This window comes from Cyprinus carpio, chromosome A24, assembly GCF_018340385.1.
Source record: "Cyprinus carpio isolate SPL01 chromosome A24, ASM1834038v1, whole genome shotgun sequence".
NCBI classification, from domain to species: Eukaryota; Metazoa; Chordata; class Actinopteri; order Cypriniformes; family Cyprinidae; genus Cyprinus; species Cyprinus carpio.
The window spans coordinates 11,551,179-11,566,697 of NC_056595.1; the positions used below are offsets into that span (position 1 = coordinate 11,551,179).

General features: G+C 37.0%; 1 protein-coding gene across 3 annotated transcripts in view; it reads left to right on the forward strand.

The window, feature by feature from the left end:
- Nucleotides 1-15,519, forward strand: part of LOC109109419 (disks large-associated protein 1-like) — a 111,020-nt gene that overhangs the window by 49,067 nt on the left and 46,434 nt on the right. For 2 of the 3 annotated variants that reach the window (XM_042714183.1, XM_042714184.1), the window contains exon 1: nt 12,523-13,211. The exons of the other annotated variant lie outside the window; for it this stretch is intronic. In XM_042714183.1, the coding sequence (XP_042570117.1) occupies nt 12,663-13,211 (549 nt within the window). In that variant the 5' untranslated portion in view covers nt 12,523-12,662. Of the gene's footprint in view, nt 1-12,522; nt 13,212-15,519 lie in introns of those variants that run through there. 3 annotated transcript variants of the gene reach the window in all.

Consider the following 15,519-nt stretch of genomic DNA (forward strand, 5'->3'; position numbering starts at 1 on the left):
ATCACTTACCCCATGTCGTTCCAAACCCGTAAAAGCTTTGTTTGTCTTCTGAACACAATTTAAGATATTTTGGATGAAAATCGGGAGGCCTGAGACTGTCCCATAGACTGCCAAATAAATAACAGTGTCAAGGTCCAGAAAAGTATGAAAAGGATTGTCAAAATAAACTGTAATGTTATGAAGCGACACAACACAGGATGCTTTTTTTTTTTTTTTTTTCTCAAATCAAAGCGTAAATATACGGAGGAAATGTATTCTTGTGTTGCGGCTGACACAGAAGAGCATACGCTGCCTACATAAAGCTCAGATTCGCCAAAATGGTGCTACGGTGATGTGGAGAGACAGAGGAGACAAATTGTTGAATAAAGTCATTATTTTTGTTTTATTCACGTACAAAAAGTACTCTCCTCGCTTCATAATGTTACGGTTGAACAACTGATGGCAGATGGACTATTCTGACGATGCTTTTCATACTTTAATGGACCTTGACAGTGTATTTTACTTGGTAGTCTATGGGACAGTCACAAGCCTCCCTGTTGTCATCCAAAATATCTGGATATAATAATTTTGCCCTACCATGACAAAAGATAATAAATACTTGTCAAAATTATGTATAATATTAAATCTCTTTGACTTTGATCTGTTCTGTTACTATGTTAAGATTCAGAGAAAACTGTGTGTGAAAATACATATCAAATCAATTAAACTTTGAAGTCTATGTTTATCTTGTGAGTATCCGACAACAAAACACTAAATGGTTGGAAGCGGTCAATATCAAGTATATCCCACATTGGACTTTGAATGGAACACAAAATAAGAGCTAAAGCAGTGTAGGCATGTGAGCAGAGAGCTCTGTATTAAGACTCTTGATATAAGTTTATTGTTATGGTAATATGTTCTCACAATCTGAGAGAATCATTTATAACAAATACTGTAGCATTCTACCAAACACTTCTCTCATATTATTTCTAAATTCTGATATTCAGTGGGGAACCTACAAAGAGTTTTTCATGCGCAGAGACTTTGTATTAGAACAATTCCACTTTTGGCATTTTACCTGCATTTCCTCTCAGGTTTTGTCCTTCGCTGTGGAGGTATGGAGGACTAGTCATGAGAATTAAAATGCATTTGCATTATTTGAAAATTTGCAGCCTTCCAAAGCTCGGACTTTCTAACCCTCTCTATTTATTCTTCTCTCACTCAGCAAATTTGTGTGTTAAAGAATGACAGCTCAAGAAAGCGTGTGCGTGTATTTCTGTCAGTTTGTGTCCTTGGGTTTTATGGGGCATTTGGATGCCATGATGAAAGCTATAGCCGCAGGGACAGACTGAGAGGTGTACAGTATAAAATGGGTAATAATGTCACAAGAGCTGCTTTGAAAACCAACAGCCATGGGAAACAAAAGACTATTACACCCTCCTCTCTTCCTTGATCTACCGACTCATCCCTCCTTCTCTTACCTTTCCTATCCCCCATCCCTTTCTCCTTACTTTCTGTCTCACTCTTTCTTTCTCTGCAAAGAGACTTGTGTCTGTAGTCATCATACGCAGGTCACAGCGGATTTCCAAAGTGACATAACACGTAAACAGTCCTGCCACTCAAGCACCTCTTCCAGAGACCAAACAGAGACCAAGAGCTCTGATTATACTGTATCTCTGCAACACAAGTACCTAATAGAAAACATATCCTCCTTTTATAACCGTGTTTCTCAATGGGTTTTGCTTCAGGAACTCTGGCAACCAAACACATTACCAACATTTTTTCTAGTACGAAAGTGATAAAAATTAGATAATGTATGAGTGTGAAAATCTTGTATGTGTTTGTTCCTGTTTTGCAGATCTGATTGCACTCACACACGAAATCTAGAGCAGCTGTTTGCTCAATTGGTGTTTCGCGTTTGGCTTTGGTTTAATCACACCACTAAATCAGTGCATATTAGTGCATGCAAAATGTGCATATTAAAACCAGGTTTGTCAAAAATAGACTGTATACATTGTTGTTTAAAAGTTTGGAGTCAGTAAGATTTTGTTTTTGGAAGGAAATTAATCATTTTATTCATTTGCAATTAAAAATTATCAGAAGTGACAGTAAATACATTTATAGTGTTACAGAATATTTCTATTTCAAATATTCAGCCATAAAAGGAATACAATACATTTTAAAATACAGTTACCTGTGGTTGGCCAAAAAGACCATAAACATTGCAGATAACATCTGAAGTAAAAAATTATTTGCATACACATATCTTAAAAACTGATACCATGTGACTGATATGCTTCAAATCGGGTGATTTTTAGGTCAGTGTTTTGGCTGTCAGTCAATGAATCTCTCAGCCGGTAGGGAATAGTAAGACGGCGATTCGAACACTTCCGCCGAATGGCAAAAATGGCAATTTTGCCTTCCTCCTGTTAAAAGAGCACAGAGACCTAAGTCTATTAACCTGTGAGGTATTAAAAGTTAAACTGATCTGCACATCAGCGCCAATGCTGAGAGACCGAGGAGATGGTGCAGTATAAGAAAGACACAGAGAAAGCAAGACTTGTGTCAGGATGTACTCACACTCGGCGATCTGAACCGTGCCCAAGCACGTTTGACCCCCAAAGCATTTGACTAGTGTGATTGCTCCGTACCGGTTCGTTTAGCCATCCCTGCCTGGCTTGCTTTGAAGAGGTGGGCCAGAGCATGGTTCAGTTGGGCTCAGGTGCGGTACGCATGTTGTCTGTTCACTTACTGCGCCAGAGCGTGGAACAGCTACTATTTTGTTCACTACTATTATCATTATGACCACAAACATCTTCTATTACTACTATGACAGTACTCTTTTCAATAAATTTTATTAAATTAAGTATATTTAAGTTTATAACAGGTCTGGTTCTTACCTTATTTATGAACTGTAGTTTGCTGTAGTTTCAACTGTAGTTGCATTAACATCAGATAATAATCCTCTGATGCAAGTGAAAATCACTGCATGGCATAAATGATACATTCATTAGGAAGTTTATTAGAGAAATTGGTTTTCTCCTTGTTATCCCATACACAGGGCTGTCCTTAGCTGACGCAGGGCCTGATGCAGGGTAGAGAGTGGGGCCCCCTTCGGTCAGTTCGCGAAAGGGGTCCGGTGCAGCCGCACCAGTTACACTCCTCTAAGGACGATGCTTGTACATGACGTAAGCGTGCTCTGGCCCGGAATGTTTAGTGTAATTGTGAATGCAGGCCAGCGGGGGAGTGGGGAGGGGGGATAATCGTGCTCAGGCTCGGTTCAAGGCAACTGTGCCTAGTGTGAGTATGTCAGATTATTCACCTTTTGACCTGAGAATGCTAAGCTTCTGCTAATGCTTAATCTACACAATTGGATTTGCATTGAGTGGATTGTGGTTTTGTATGGATTTGTTTTTTTGTTTTGTTTGTTTCCATTTCCTAGTTGTTGTTATTTCCATTTTTATAATTGGTGTTTTAGTTTTCCTAAGAATTAGGAGCTCAACTAGTTATGCAATATATATTAAATATATTAATAAAATTAATTCAGGTTAACACATGTTAGATGTTCCCCTGTGAGGACGACTTTGTGTCATCTACAATGATCTAAATGAAAAATATATGAAGATGAGCACTGAGCAGAAGACCAGATCATTGTGGCTGTTAGCTGTTTATCAGCTTTCTATTAGCTGCGAAAGGACAGAATTTGATATATAGCCTATATTGTAAAAAGCCCTTATAGTTATTCATACCTTTTTGGTTTAGTTTATTAGAGGTTTTAGTTTAAAGAGAGTGCCATGAGCTGAGGTTTGTGTGGAGTTTTATTTTGTATGAAAAAAAAGTGCTTTAGTTATTTCTGCATTAAAAGCATCATTTGGCTGAAAGTGTGAGCAAGAGCTTTCCTGCTCACTCTCACACACACACGCACACAAGCGTGTACATTCAGAGAGAGTGAGATTGTGCATAATCCTGTACCACTTCAGATAAAAATTGCCTTGTTTTTTTCTGTAAAAATGAACAAAATCATATTAAATTATCTGTTAATTTTCTTAAAATTCAGTCAAAGATGGAAAACAAAGGTTATTATCAATGTTTAAAACAGTTGTGCTGCTTAATGTTTTTTTTTTTTGTGGAAACTATGATATATTTTTTAAATGTTTGTTGATGAATGGAAAGAAAATGGTCCTGGACCCATCTTACTGACTTTTGAATGGTAATATACATTAAAAATTTTCTGTCATTGTTTTTAAAATTTGGTAAAGCCATAAAACCTTTGGTTAAAGCAACATCCAGCCATTAGTAACAGTGTTTACTGGAAATATACGATGGTGATTAAATATAATTACAGTATGTAGTATGACACAGTGTGATATACCATGATCAAAATACACAAAACCTTAATTCATTCATAATTAACAACACTGGAAATGTCAGCAATATATTGACCACTGAACTGGAAGAAGTGTATGATGGACCTTCCTTTTGAACTCTCCCAACCCTTTAATACCAGAAGTCAATTTTCCTCATTTGATTTTCCACATTTCTATTTTTATTTATTTTCCTTGGTTTGGTCTTTATTGAGGTGTATTCTGATTGGCTGCTGAAAGGCTATGCTGTGCATTATGTTCATCTGAGGAAAGCTGGGTTGTTTATAACAAACATTGCATTGTCACAGTGTTTTTTGTTTGTTTTATCAGGAAAATATGTAGTTTGTTGTGTGAAATGTGTAGTCTGTAGCAGGTTTAGCTTGAATGCAGAGTTTAGACTGTTGTGTATATTCTGTTGGCTGAAGTATGTGTTGTGTCAGTCCCCTCGGCTGTATCTCTGCTTCACTAGTCAGTTTGATCCTGATGGTTTCCGTCAGCCCCATCAGCAGCCTGTTATTGCACTCTCAGCCAACTGTACATTTCTAACACACACGCACCCCGATACGCAAACAGAGATTTCACAAACACGTGACACACACATCCTAAACTACGACCGAACATCCTCATTTATAATTCATGCTGCCATCTTTCTACAAAATTCCAATAATAAAATGTCCTTATCTTTACTTCAACTTCCTTCCTGCATGTGACTCCTGCTATTCACTCTTAACCCTGTTACTGAAATGGCAACTTGCTTTTACACACCAAGAATCACTTTCTCACCAACTCCTCATGAGTTCATGAGCAACACACTCTCTGTTGGGTGAGGCGATGGGGGAAAAGACTTGTTGCCATGGAGACGAGGAAAAATGACCACGTTCAATTTCCCCTGTGAGATTATTTATAGTTGTCTTTATTGGTCTTTATTGAAAGGGGGAAAAAAGATAGGGAGAGAAAATTGCTCGCTGGTCAGAACAATATGTTGTTATGTTACAAACAGATGGGAGGTCACAGGATTCGAAATGGAAGGACCCTTTTATTTAGTCACAGCAGCAATTAGCGAGCAGCCCACTTTCTTGTTTGGGTTTAATGTGGTTTACCCCTCCACGCTTTGTTTTGTGCAGGCTGTTTTCAGATTTGTGGGTGGCATTTTGTAATAGGTTGTTTATTTCTGGTTAAGGCTGTGAAAGGACTGTGCTTCTGAGTTCAGCCTGGACTGTCACATAATTATCTGTCATTTAGAGATGAGTAAAATTATTTAGTTCAGTGGTTCTCAAACCTTTAAGCTCAAGTTTCACCTTTGATGGGATCAGAATATCCAGGTTTCACAAGGCCACCAGAATGTTGGCACATGTCAGTGAGCATAAGCTTAATGACTGTGAACAACATAATGCTTATGTAGACACAAAATGCCATATTAAATTAACATCAACAGTCATTAATTTGATAGATGCATTAAGAAATAGCACGTGTAAAAATCAGATATAAGAAAAAATGGGAAAATATATTTTTAAATAAAACGTGATTGTGGTCAGAAAGATTTATTTTATTTATTTATTTTTTTTAAAGTCTCTTGTGCTTTTATTTGATAAAAAAATATAGTAATTTATTAAATATTATTACAGACGTGAAATAAAAAGCACCCTTCCATAAAAAAAAGTGTCTCACATTACTTATTTTTATGGATGGGTGCTTTTTATTTCACATCTTTTGGACTGAAGGAATGCAACACCAGTTGAGTGCCATGAAACAGCTTGAAAGATCAAAGACAATTTTTAATGTAACTCCGACTGGATTCGTCTGAAAGAAGAAAGTCATATACACTTAGGATGCCTCGGGGGTGAGTAAAACGCAGCCTAATTTGGGTGAACTAACCCTTTAACTGTCACTTTTGATCTATTTATTACATACATTGATTAAACACATTATTATTATTATTATTATTGTAAATAATAATAATAAAAACTTACTCCAGTAACTAACTCAGTAATATTTTCAACTTTTAAAATGTTATTATTAGTTGCTGTTGTTATCCTTTACTGAAAGGGCTGCTTGTGTTTACCTTGAAATCATTTAGCTGTGCTGAAATCTTACATAGTGATTACTGAGCACTTCTTTGTACACAACCCCTCTCTCTGTCTTTGTCACACTCTCTCTCTCTTTGTTTCTTCCTCTCTTGTTTGTTTTCTTTGATCAAACAGATCTGCAGGAAGAACTTGTTCATAGAGTGTGTGTAATCAAAGAGTGACATGGTGCTGTTCTCATTAATGACAGACAGTGTAATTAGTTTGGCTCAGAGAGAGAAACTTTTGGCTGTCGTGTCATCTGTCAGCACAGTTTGATTGGGTTTCAAAGCACACTTCAGTCAAACCAAAAGAGAAAATAAAGTCATTTCAAGAAGGAAAGGTTTAACTGAAACAAGATTTTTACATTTTTCAGTAAAAGTTTCTGCCAATGTCCTTTGTGGTTGATAGGGTGTTCTGAGTGTTCACAGGGTCTTGCTGTGCATTTGCTAAGGTATCCTCACTAGTTGCTTGGTCTGCCCATGTAAAATTTGCTTAATTCACCTTATTACTGTTTATAGGGTGTTTTTAGTGGTTCCGAAGTGGTTGCTAGGGTGTTTTGGCTGGTAGATAGGATATGGGGTTGCTAAACTAGTTTTGGGAGCGTTCTAAAAGTATCATAAACCTAGTTCTCAAAACTCATAGGTACTAATGGTCATTTTAATCAACTTAGGCTTGCGATGCATTTTGGAAAACAGCTGTTTATGGTTACTAGGTTTGCCCATGCAGAAGCTCCCACAATTCTATGTGTTAGGTCATTCCAGGTTGTGAGGGTGTTCTGGTTGGTTACTACAGCAATATTATGTGTTTGCTAGGGTGTTATGATAGTTGCTAGGGCATTGCTATGTGGTTGCTAGGGTGTTGCTATGTGTTTGTGTAGTCACTAGGGTATTGCTATATGGTTGTTAGGGTGATATAGGTGGTTACTAGGGTGTTATGTGGTTGCTAACTTGCTAGAATTTTCTGATATTTACTAGAATGTTGCCATGTAGTTGCTAGGGTGTTCTTGGTTGGTAGTAGAGCACTGAATGTTATGAGGCTACTAAAGATTTCCGGGTGATCACTAGAGCATTTTATGTGGTTGCTAAGGTGTTTTTGTTAGTTACTAAGATGTTTGTTATGTCATTGCTAGGGTGTTCTGAGTGGTTAGTAGAGCGTTGTTGTCATTTGTCTGTTTTATCATGTGGCAGGGGAAAATTACAATTCTAATGGCTTAGAAAAGTAATAGGATACCTCTTTTCAATAAGCCACATGATTTGAAGCATCATTCATGTCCATAGCAAAAGAGTACTGCAGAGCGATTACTTTAATACTTAATGTTCAAGTTTTTTTCCTAACCCTGAGCATGACTTCACCTTAAAAAACAGTACTAATCAATTGGAGCATGGACAATGAATGTAATTAAAAGAGAGTGGAGAAGAATGTAGTCTAGTCTAGATGTGAAAGTGAGCAAGAATTGTGACGCTCTAGTGAAAGTCGGGCTGCAGAAGAAAGTACAAGATGAGCATCTTTATTTATGGATTTCCACTTGGTCTAATTTAGAGCAAGTTCCACTAGGATACATCTAAAAGGCTTCAGGGGACAATGAATGAGCTCAGCCTTACACAACAACTCATATGAGCCATTATGAGGATGAATCAAGCACACATGCTTATACATACACAGCACAGAGATACTGTTTTGTCGCTGGATGCAATTAAACATTTGGTGAACTTTATTTAATTAATCTCATTTATCATTGTGTATATTAAAATCTGGCCCCTCAATACATATTGCTCCTAGTTTGATGTCAATGATTTGTTCTCTAGCAGAAGCTTTTCAGTGGATTATGTCAAAAATTTCAGTCAGTTTCTTAAAAAAAAAGTTAGTATTTGACTTAAGAAGACTTGAAATATAGTGCATAATAAGTTGTATAAACTACTTTTAGGATCCTTTTAATTATATTTGGAGCTTGATAGAGTCTGTCAGTTATATTAATATCTTAATCTTAAATATCTTTTTTGGCTGTGTGTGTGTTGGTGACCTACCTCAACTAAGAAGTACAGACGAATGCAACTGGGAGATACATTTTCATTTTTCTTTTATTGTCAGAGTTATATCTCCTTCACTAAGAAAAAGAAAGCAAAGGAATCCATTTCCTTTGGGGAACAAGACACACATCAAGCTATTTCTTAAGCAAAGGCTATAATATTTGAACAACTCACTCACTGGCAGCTCATGCATTAATATAATGCATGACATGACATCAGCTATGGAGATTTCACCAGATAACACTGATGCTATGATTTATTCATCAGTCTAATGAAATAATCATACACTTTTCATTTGTTTCAGGTCTCCAATCAATTGGTGGAACTTACACGCTCATTGATTTGCATATTTCATCAAAACAAAACAAAAGTTGCTTGGAAATTAGTGTATTTGGATGCGTGTGTATGCTATTTTATCTTGGTAGAATAGTAGTTTGACTTCATCTGTGACCAAAGAAAGGGACAGAAGGAGGATGAAATGATTAATTATTCTGTTTCCACATCTTCATTGCTCTTACAGAGACAGAGAGAGAATGTAATAATAAGGCAGGAGATTTACTCTGCGCCAGCTATAATTTCACACACACATAGACGTGTTTAGACAGGAGTCACCACACAGAGGTGAAGGGAGAGTGCGTATAATGAGATTCATTATAAGATAACAGGTTTAATAGTCTTTGTGTATGTGTTTAGCTTTAATATATAGGTGAATGTCTTTTCTTTTAATGCATATCATTTCAGAGAGAGAAAGAGAGTGTGTGCGTGTGTGTGTGTACCTCCTATTCCCTACATTATGTGTACTAAATATCCCCACAAGTATAATAATGCCAGTTTTTTTTTTTTTGTATAATTATTTGAGGAATAGAATGTTCAAAAGAACAACATTTATTGGAAATAAAAATATTTTATAACATTATAAATGTCTTTACTGTGACTTTTAATAATTATAAACAATTTTATAAAATAAGCATAATTAAATCATTATTAATTTTGTTTTGATATCTATTCATGGGAATTCCATCCACGTTTGCATTTAGCCTAAATATAGGCTAAGATTGGAAATGTATTTTCTTGCCCCTGAAATAACATTTGAAATACTTTTTGGTATATGAGGGATGAAACTAAATATGTTTTTCATTTCAAAAATATATTTAATTGAGCTTCCATGTTTACAATAAAGTATGTTTTGGTCACAATGGGTAGTTACAGTAGTGTATGCTGAATGCTCATGCACTGTATAAGCATCCATCTCACTGGATGGCATTGATCTCAGTACAGTCATTGATCTTTTGGTAAATCCTCTTAATGAATTCACAAATGACTTCAAGCATGAACGACTGATTTCTCATTTTGACACCGTAAACAGGATATTGCTGTTCCTTTCTTTCAGTCGTAATCTGTCTTTGGTTTTATCTTTTGTTTCTCTGATCTCTCTTTCTTCAGATTTGGTGAGCCATGCCTGGAGAGGTTTTTCACATGCTAATGTTGGTGTGCCAACATCACTATTGCATTTACTGTTCTGTTCTCTTAAAGGGGCATTCACACTCATGGAAATTTGCATCAACAGAGTAACTGGAAGTCACTTGAAAGTAGGGTTGTGCTGATAGATGATAGTATTGTGTATCGACGATAGTCAAAGATATTGCCTGTGGCTGATGACACTGATGATAGCAAGACCATTATTATAATTAGGTTAATAATAATATCTTATGTTAGGGCTTATTTGTTTCATTATATTTCTTTTTCTGCTTTTGTACAGCGTTGCAGGTTATAACCAATCACACATGATTATGTTGAGCTTATGAATGCAATGGCCAATCAGAGGCGTTCAGTTGAGTCATCGCTGAAACTCTGGAGTTTTGTTGTTCAGCACGTGCTGACTGAATTTTGACTCACAAATTCTCTCATCATAAACAACAAAGTGCAGATGTATGTGCAATGTAAGAATAAGATATTTATTTATCATACAGTATAGACAGCTTCACTGATTATAACGGGGAGTGTTTTTTTAAAGTGCATTAACTCCCACTAGACAGAGTCATTGAGAATGATCTTTGGTAATGTTATTCGCTCGTTTTCTGTAGCTGCTTTTTGAATAACTGAGGAAATGTAAGCCTTATGATTAGTAACTTACAATTTTTTATTGAATTGTTATCATGTTAAATACAAATTCAGTCATTAATAAGCCATCTTTGTCTATTAGAAGGAAAATTCATTTTTACTTAATCATTTATAAAACTATTCTGGGGTTGTTGCCTTCATATTTAGGTTGTCTAATTCAAAAGAAAAGTGTTGGGAAATATTCCCTCCGTCCTGATAATTGTTTTTACTCTCTCTGTCCCATTTGCGAGAACTGAACTGGGAAAAAGGGCTTTTATGTATGCAGCTCCGTTTGAATGGAATTCAATCCAAACGAAATTGAAATTACAAACTCTGTTGCCTATGGAACATTTTATATCTATTACTCAGTAACTCGAAGAAGATTCACTGATTTGTAATTGTTTTTAGTGTTTTAAATTGTGTATTTGTTGTTGTATTTGTTGTTTTAATTTGTAAGTGTGATGTAACTGCTGTCCATTCTTGGCCAGGACTCTCCTGTGAAAGAGATTTTAATCTCAGAGAGATTTTCCTGGTTAAATAAAGGTCAAATAAAAAATTAATAACATTAGTCTGGTTTTAGCCCTACACTGGAGTTGGTTCCCTTTATGGCAATGAAACTAAGTAATTATAATTAAATAATTTATCATGATATCGTGTATCGGCAGTCTCACAGGCTGACGATAGGGCGATATGAAAATTGATTTGTTTTCATATGGGGACAGTTTCCGTTCAAAGGTTGTTGTTTTTTTAATAATAATAAGCCTCTTATGCTCACCAAGGCAGTCATTATTTAATGAAAATTTAGTAAAATCATTAATAATAAAATAAAACAATACAAATTAAAAAAAAAAAATACTATTCTAATATAATATAAAATAAAATTTATTTTAAATTCCTGTGGTGTCAAGGCTACATTTAAAAAAAAAATGTAATTTTTTTTTTTTTTTTTCAAAAATATATATTTTAGTGTCTCTATGCTGTAATTAGCATGCCAGCAGTTTGCTGTGCTTGGTCTTCAGGCAGACAGATGTATTCTATCAAATGTCACATTGTTTTTTTAGCATTATACCAAGTGTTGCATTAAGACAGTATGTCAAGTTAAAAATAGCTGTTTTTGAAAACAAGACGTCTTATGTAAGCACTTGGGGTCAGGTGACTCCAACACCAGTCTACTTGTACAAGATGTCCAGTTGAGACAGATTGGTCCACTATTCTTTTAGGCAACCATCTAACTAGTCAATTTTGAAAGTATATAGTCTAGTACGTCCTTAGTATAAGTCAAACCCATGGTAGTCTGAATGTAACATCACACCCTGATTGGTTAAAATGATTTTAAAGATCAGTCCATTATAGTGGACACTATGAGGTTTGAAATATGGACTACATTTGACAATCTTTAATGCATATTTCTTTCTTTCTCTCCCTCTCTTTGTTTGTTTCTCTATCCTTGTGTTCCTCTTGTTTTTTTGTTCTTTCACCTAATTTGTTTGTCCTCTATGTCGCTTTCTGGCTCTCTTGTCTTTCTGTCCATCTGTCTTTCTGCAGTAACTCAGTGTGTGTGGATGAGGCTGTGAGAGGGTCACACACACACACTGCTGAATAAATTCTAAACCAACATCACAATCAACAACAACAAACTCACACAATGTGACCCTTCCTACGAATCTTTGACCCTCCGCCATGACCGACGACCTTATATCCTTAACCAGGCCCACCCGACCGACCACAGCTTCTATGGGTGCCAGTCCGATCTGGCCAGCAGCACATTTCCCCGCCGACATCACGGCTCGCATCATGAGCTTAAGGACGAATGCGCCATAGTGCCCTATGTGGGACCGGGCGGCATAGCTGGAGGAACTGCGGGTGGGTGCGGCCCATGCAGCTCGGCTGCCATCCCATCATCCCTGCTGGAGAAGTTTGACCAGCAGCAACCAGTGAGGAAGGACGGATATCACACTTTGCAATACAAACGGACAGTGGCACAGGAACACCAGCGTAGCGACAGTCCTGGGCGTATACGCAACCTCGTACACTCCGTCCAAAAACTGTTCACCAAGTCCCATTCCCTGGAAGGTCCCAGCCAACGCAGTCTCAATGGAAATGACCCCACCATCCCTGCCGATGCAATGGCTACAGCTGCATCCCACCCAAATGTTTCCACCATGACTGTAAGCACCCTACACAAGCAGTCTAGCAACAAGCGGGGGAAGAACAAGGAACGCAGTCGCTCCGAGCCCAAACCTCGCGCACGGACACCCGGGTCAGGTTACTGGAGCTCAGACGACACTCTGGACCGAGAGATCTGCCTCTACCACCGGCATCAACCCTCTGGAGTCATGACCATGGGCCGGCATCCAGACAAATCCCAGTCCCACTACTTCCTAGCACAGAGCTACAACACACTAGGTGGGGGACACTCATCCCTGAAGACCTCACGCAGCAACAATGATGTTGGAAGTTGCTCCACTTGCTCCAACTCCACAGGAGGCACTTTAACTTTTGGTGGCCCGAAGTCAGTGGACCAGGCTGGGCCACTCGTCAAGAAGAGCTCCTGGTCAAGCACACTTACGGTGAGCAGGGCCCGAGAGGTGTACCAGAAGGCCACTGTCAATATTGATAAAGCTCTAGTCAAAGCACCAACCTGCCAACAGGGACGAACCTGCCAGTTTTTACAGGTAGGAGAGAGATTTTTCCTCTCTTCATCACAATGACCATCATCACCTTTCTCATATCATCAGTGTGATCAGGTCAGCTTTCACACCTCATTCATTTCTGCTGAGGAGTCATGTGCATTTGGTTTTTTGGTGTGGAGGGTGTTTCATCTCTTCATCTTTGTTTGTCTTCTGCTTCGTCTCTCTCCATGTTTCCAATTTTTCAGTGCATGATCTTCCTACTGTGTTTGCATGTTTGTGAAGATCAAACATATTGCATGCATGTGCATGTCTTTGTCTGAGCATGTTATAGGGGCTGATCACATAGGATGCTTTTTGTGTCTGTTTTGTAAATTGTTTTTTTCTTTGATGACATACTAGAACGTCTTTGACCATTTAGATCCATCTTGCTGGGTTTTAAATGTTTCAGTGAAAATATGCTAGACTGCAGCTTCCAAACTCGCAACTCAATGCGTAGCTCACCATTTTTAAAATCGTTTTCTATTACAACGTGCTATAGTGATGGCTTTGACCATTGTGACGTGTCTAGCTGGTTTGTAATTGTTTTGCATGAAAAGTGCTAAATGGACATCTGTGACCCGGAAAATTTTTAAATGTTTTTTAAATCAAAATTTGATGGATTAGATTGACCGTTACAATGTGTGTGTCTCACTGGTGCACTGTTTTTCTATAAAATATGTACTAAACAGACATATTGGTCACACTTTAGTTTAGGGACCAGTTATCACTACTAACTAACTATTAACTATGACTTTTGCCTCAATAAACTCCTAATTTGCTGCTTATTAATAAATAATAATAGTTAGTAAATTAGTTAATTTTAGATATGGGGAAGGATTAAGGGATCTAAATTATAATCATGTGGAATAAGGCATTAATATGTGCTTTATAAGTAATAATAAACAGCCAATATGCTAGTAATATGCATGCTAATCAGCGACAAGTGAAAATTGGTCCCTAAAATAAAGTGTTACTGACATATTTAAGAACTATCATGCATCATGCAGTTTTATACCATTGGGCCTCTGTCTAGCTGTTTTAAATACAAGAACATGTCCTGAATGGATGGTCACTTACAATGCCAATGTGTTTGAATAAATTAACACATGCTCAGGACTGACCTGCTGTGTTTTAGCAGCACTGAATGTGACAGATTAAAATGAACTCGGAGACCAACGCTTGTGTTTTGTTTTCTTTGTTGTGGACTAATGCTGTGTGATGGAGAGATCATAAACAAATAAGAGAAGGATAAGTGAGAAAAGTTTCAGTCACAGCCCTGGAGATCAGCGACTGTTTGTGTGAAGATTAAGAGAAAAAAATGGATTTTGTTTGTCCTTTTGCTATCTCTCTCTGTCTCTTATGTTCCCTATGTGACAGAGTTATTAAGTCTCAAAAAAAAGAAAGTGATGGAGAAAGCAGAAAGGGAGGGAGGAGAGCAGAGGAAAAGTGCGGTTCATATATCCTCTGCTCTCCTCCCTCCTTTTCTGCTTTCTCCATCACTTTCTTTTTTCTGAGACTCAATAACTGTATCACATCAATATATATATATATATATATATATATATATATATATAATATTGATATATTGATATTATGTAGAGAGTAATATTTATTGTATTATTATTATTATTTAAGGTAAACTTTGCACCATTTAGAGCAGCAATTAAATTTGTTTTTCATTTAAGTTTAATCTTTTTAACCTTTTCCATTCATTTATTAATTATGATTATAATAATAACATACTATTGTTATATCAATGTAAGTTTTTATAGAAAGAATATTAAATATGAAACTTCAGTGGAAAACTTAAATTTAAGTGCTGATTTGTAAATATGTAAATCAAAGTGGTGCAAAGTTTATATTTAATTACTCATGAAAAAATCTACTTAAACTAAGAAAAGTAAAGTTAATTTAATTCAGAAAATCCTTTTATCAATGCCAACTACAAGAGACTTCTGAAGTGTGTGTGTGTGTGTGTGTGTGTGTGTGTGTGTGTGTGTGTGTGTGTGTGTGTGTGATAGAGAGAGAGAAAAGAAAGTCAGGGAGAGAAGAAGGGTAAGCGGAGAAGACGTTGCAGATAATGGAGACAGGAGAGATAGAGTAGCTTAATAAAAAGGCAGAACTCCAAGGAGAACTGCCAAAGTGCCCGTATATCTGAGCCCCCATCTGCAGTAATGAGAGTCAGTCTGCTAAAAGAGTTAGCTTGACTCTGGCTTGCAGTGGATAACTCCAGAAGGCTTAGTCACCAATAGCTACTTTAATGCTAAGGTCACGGTCATCCTCATAGCAACCATAGTTTTCAAGCAGAACT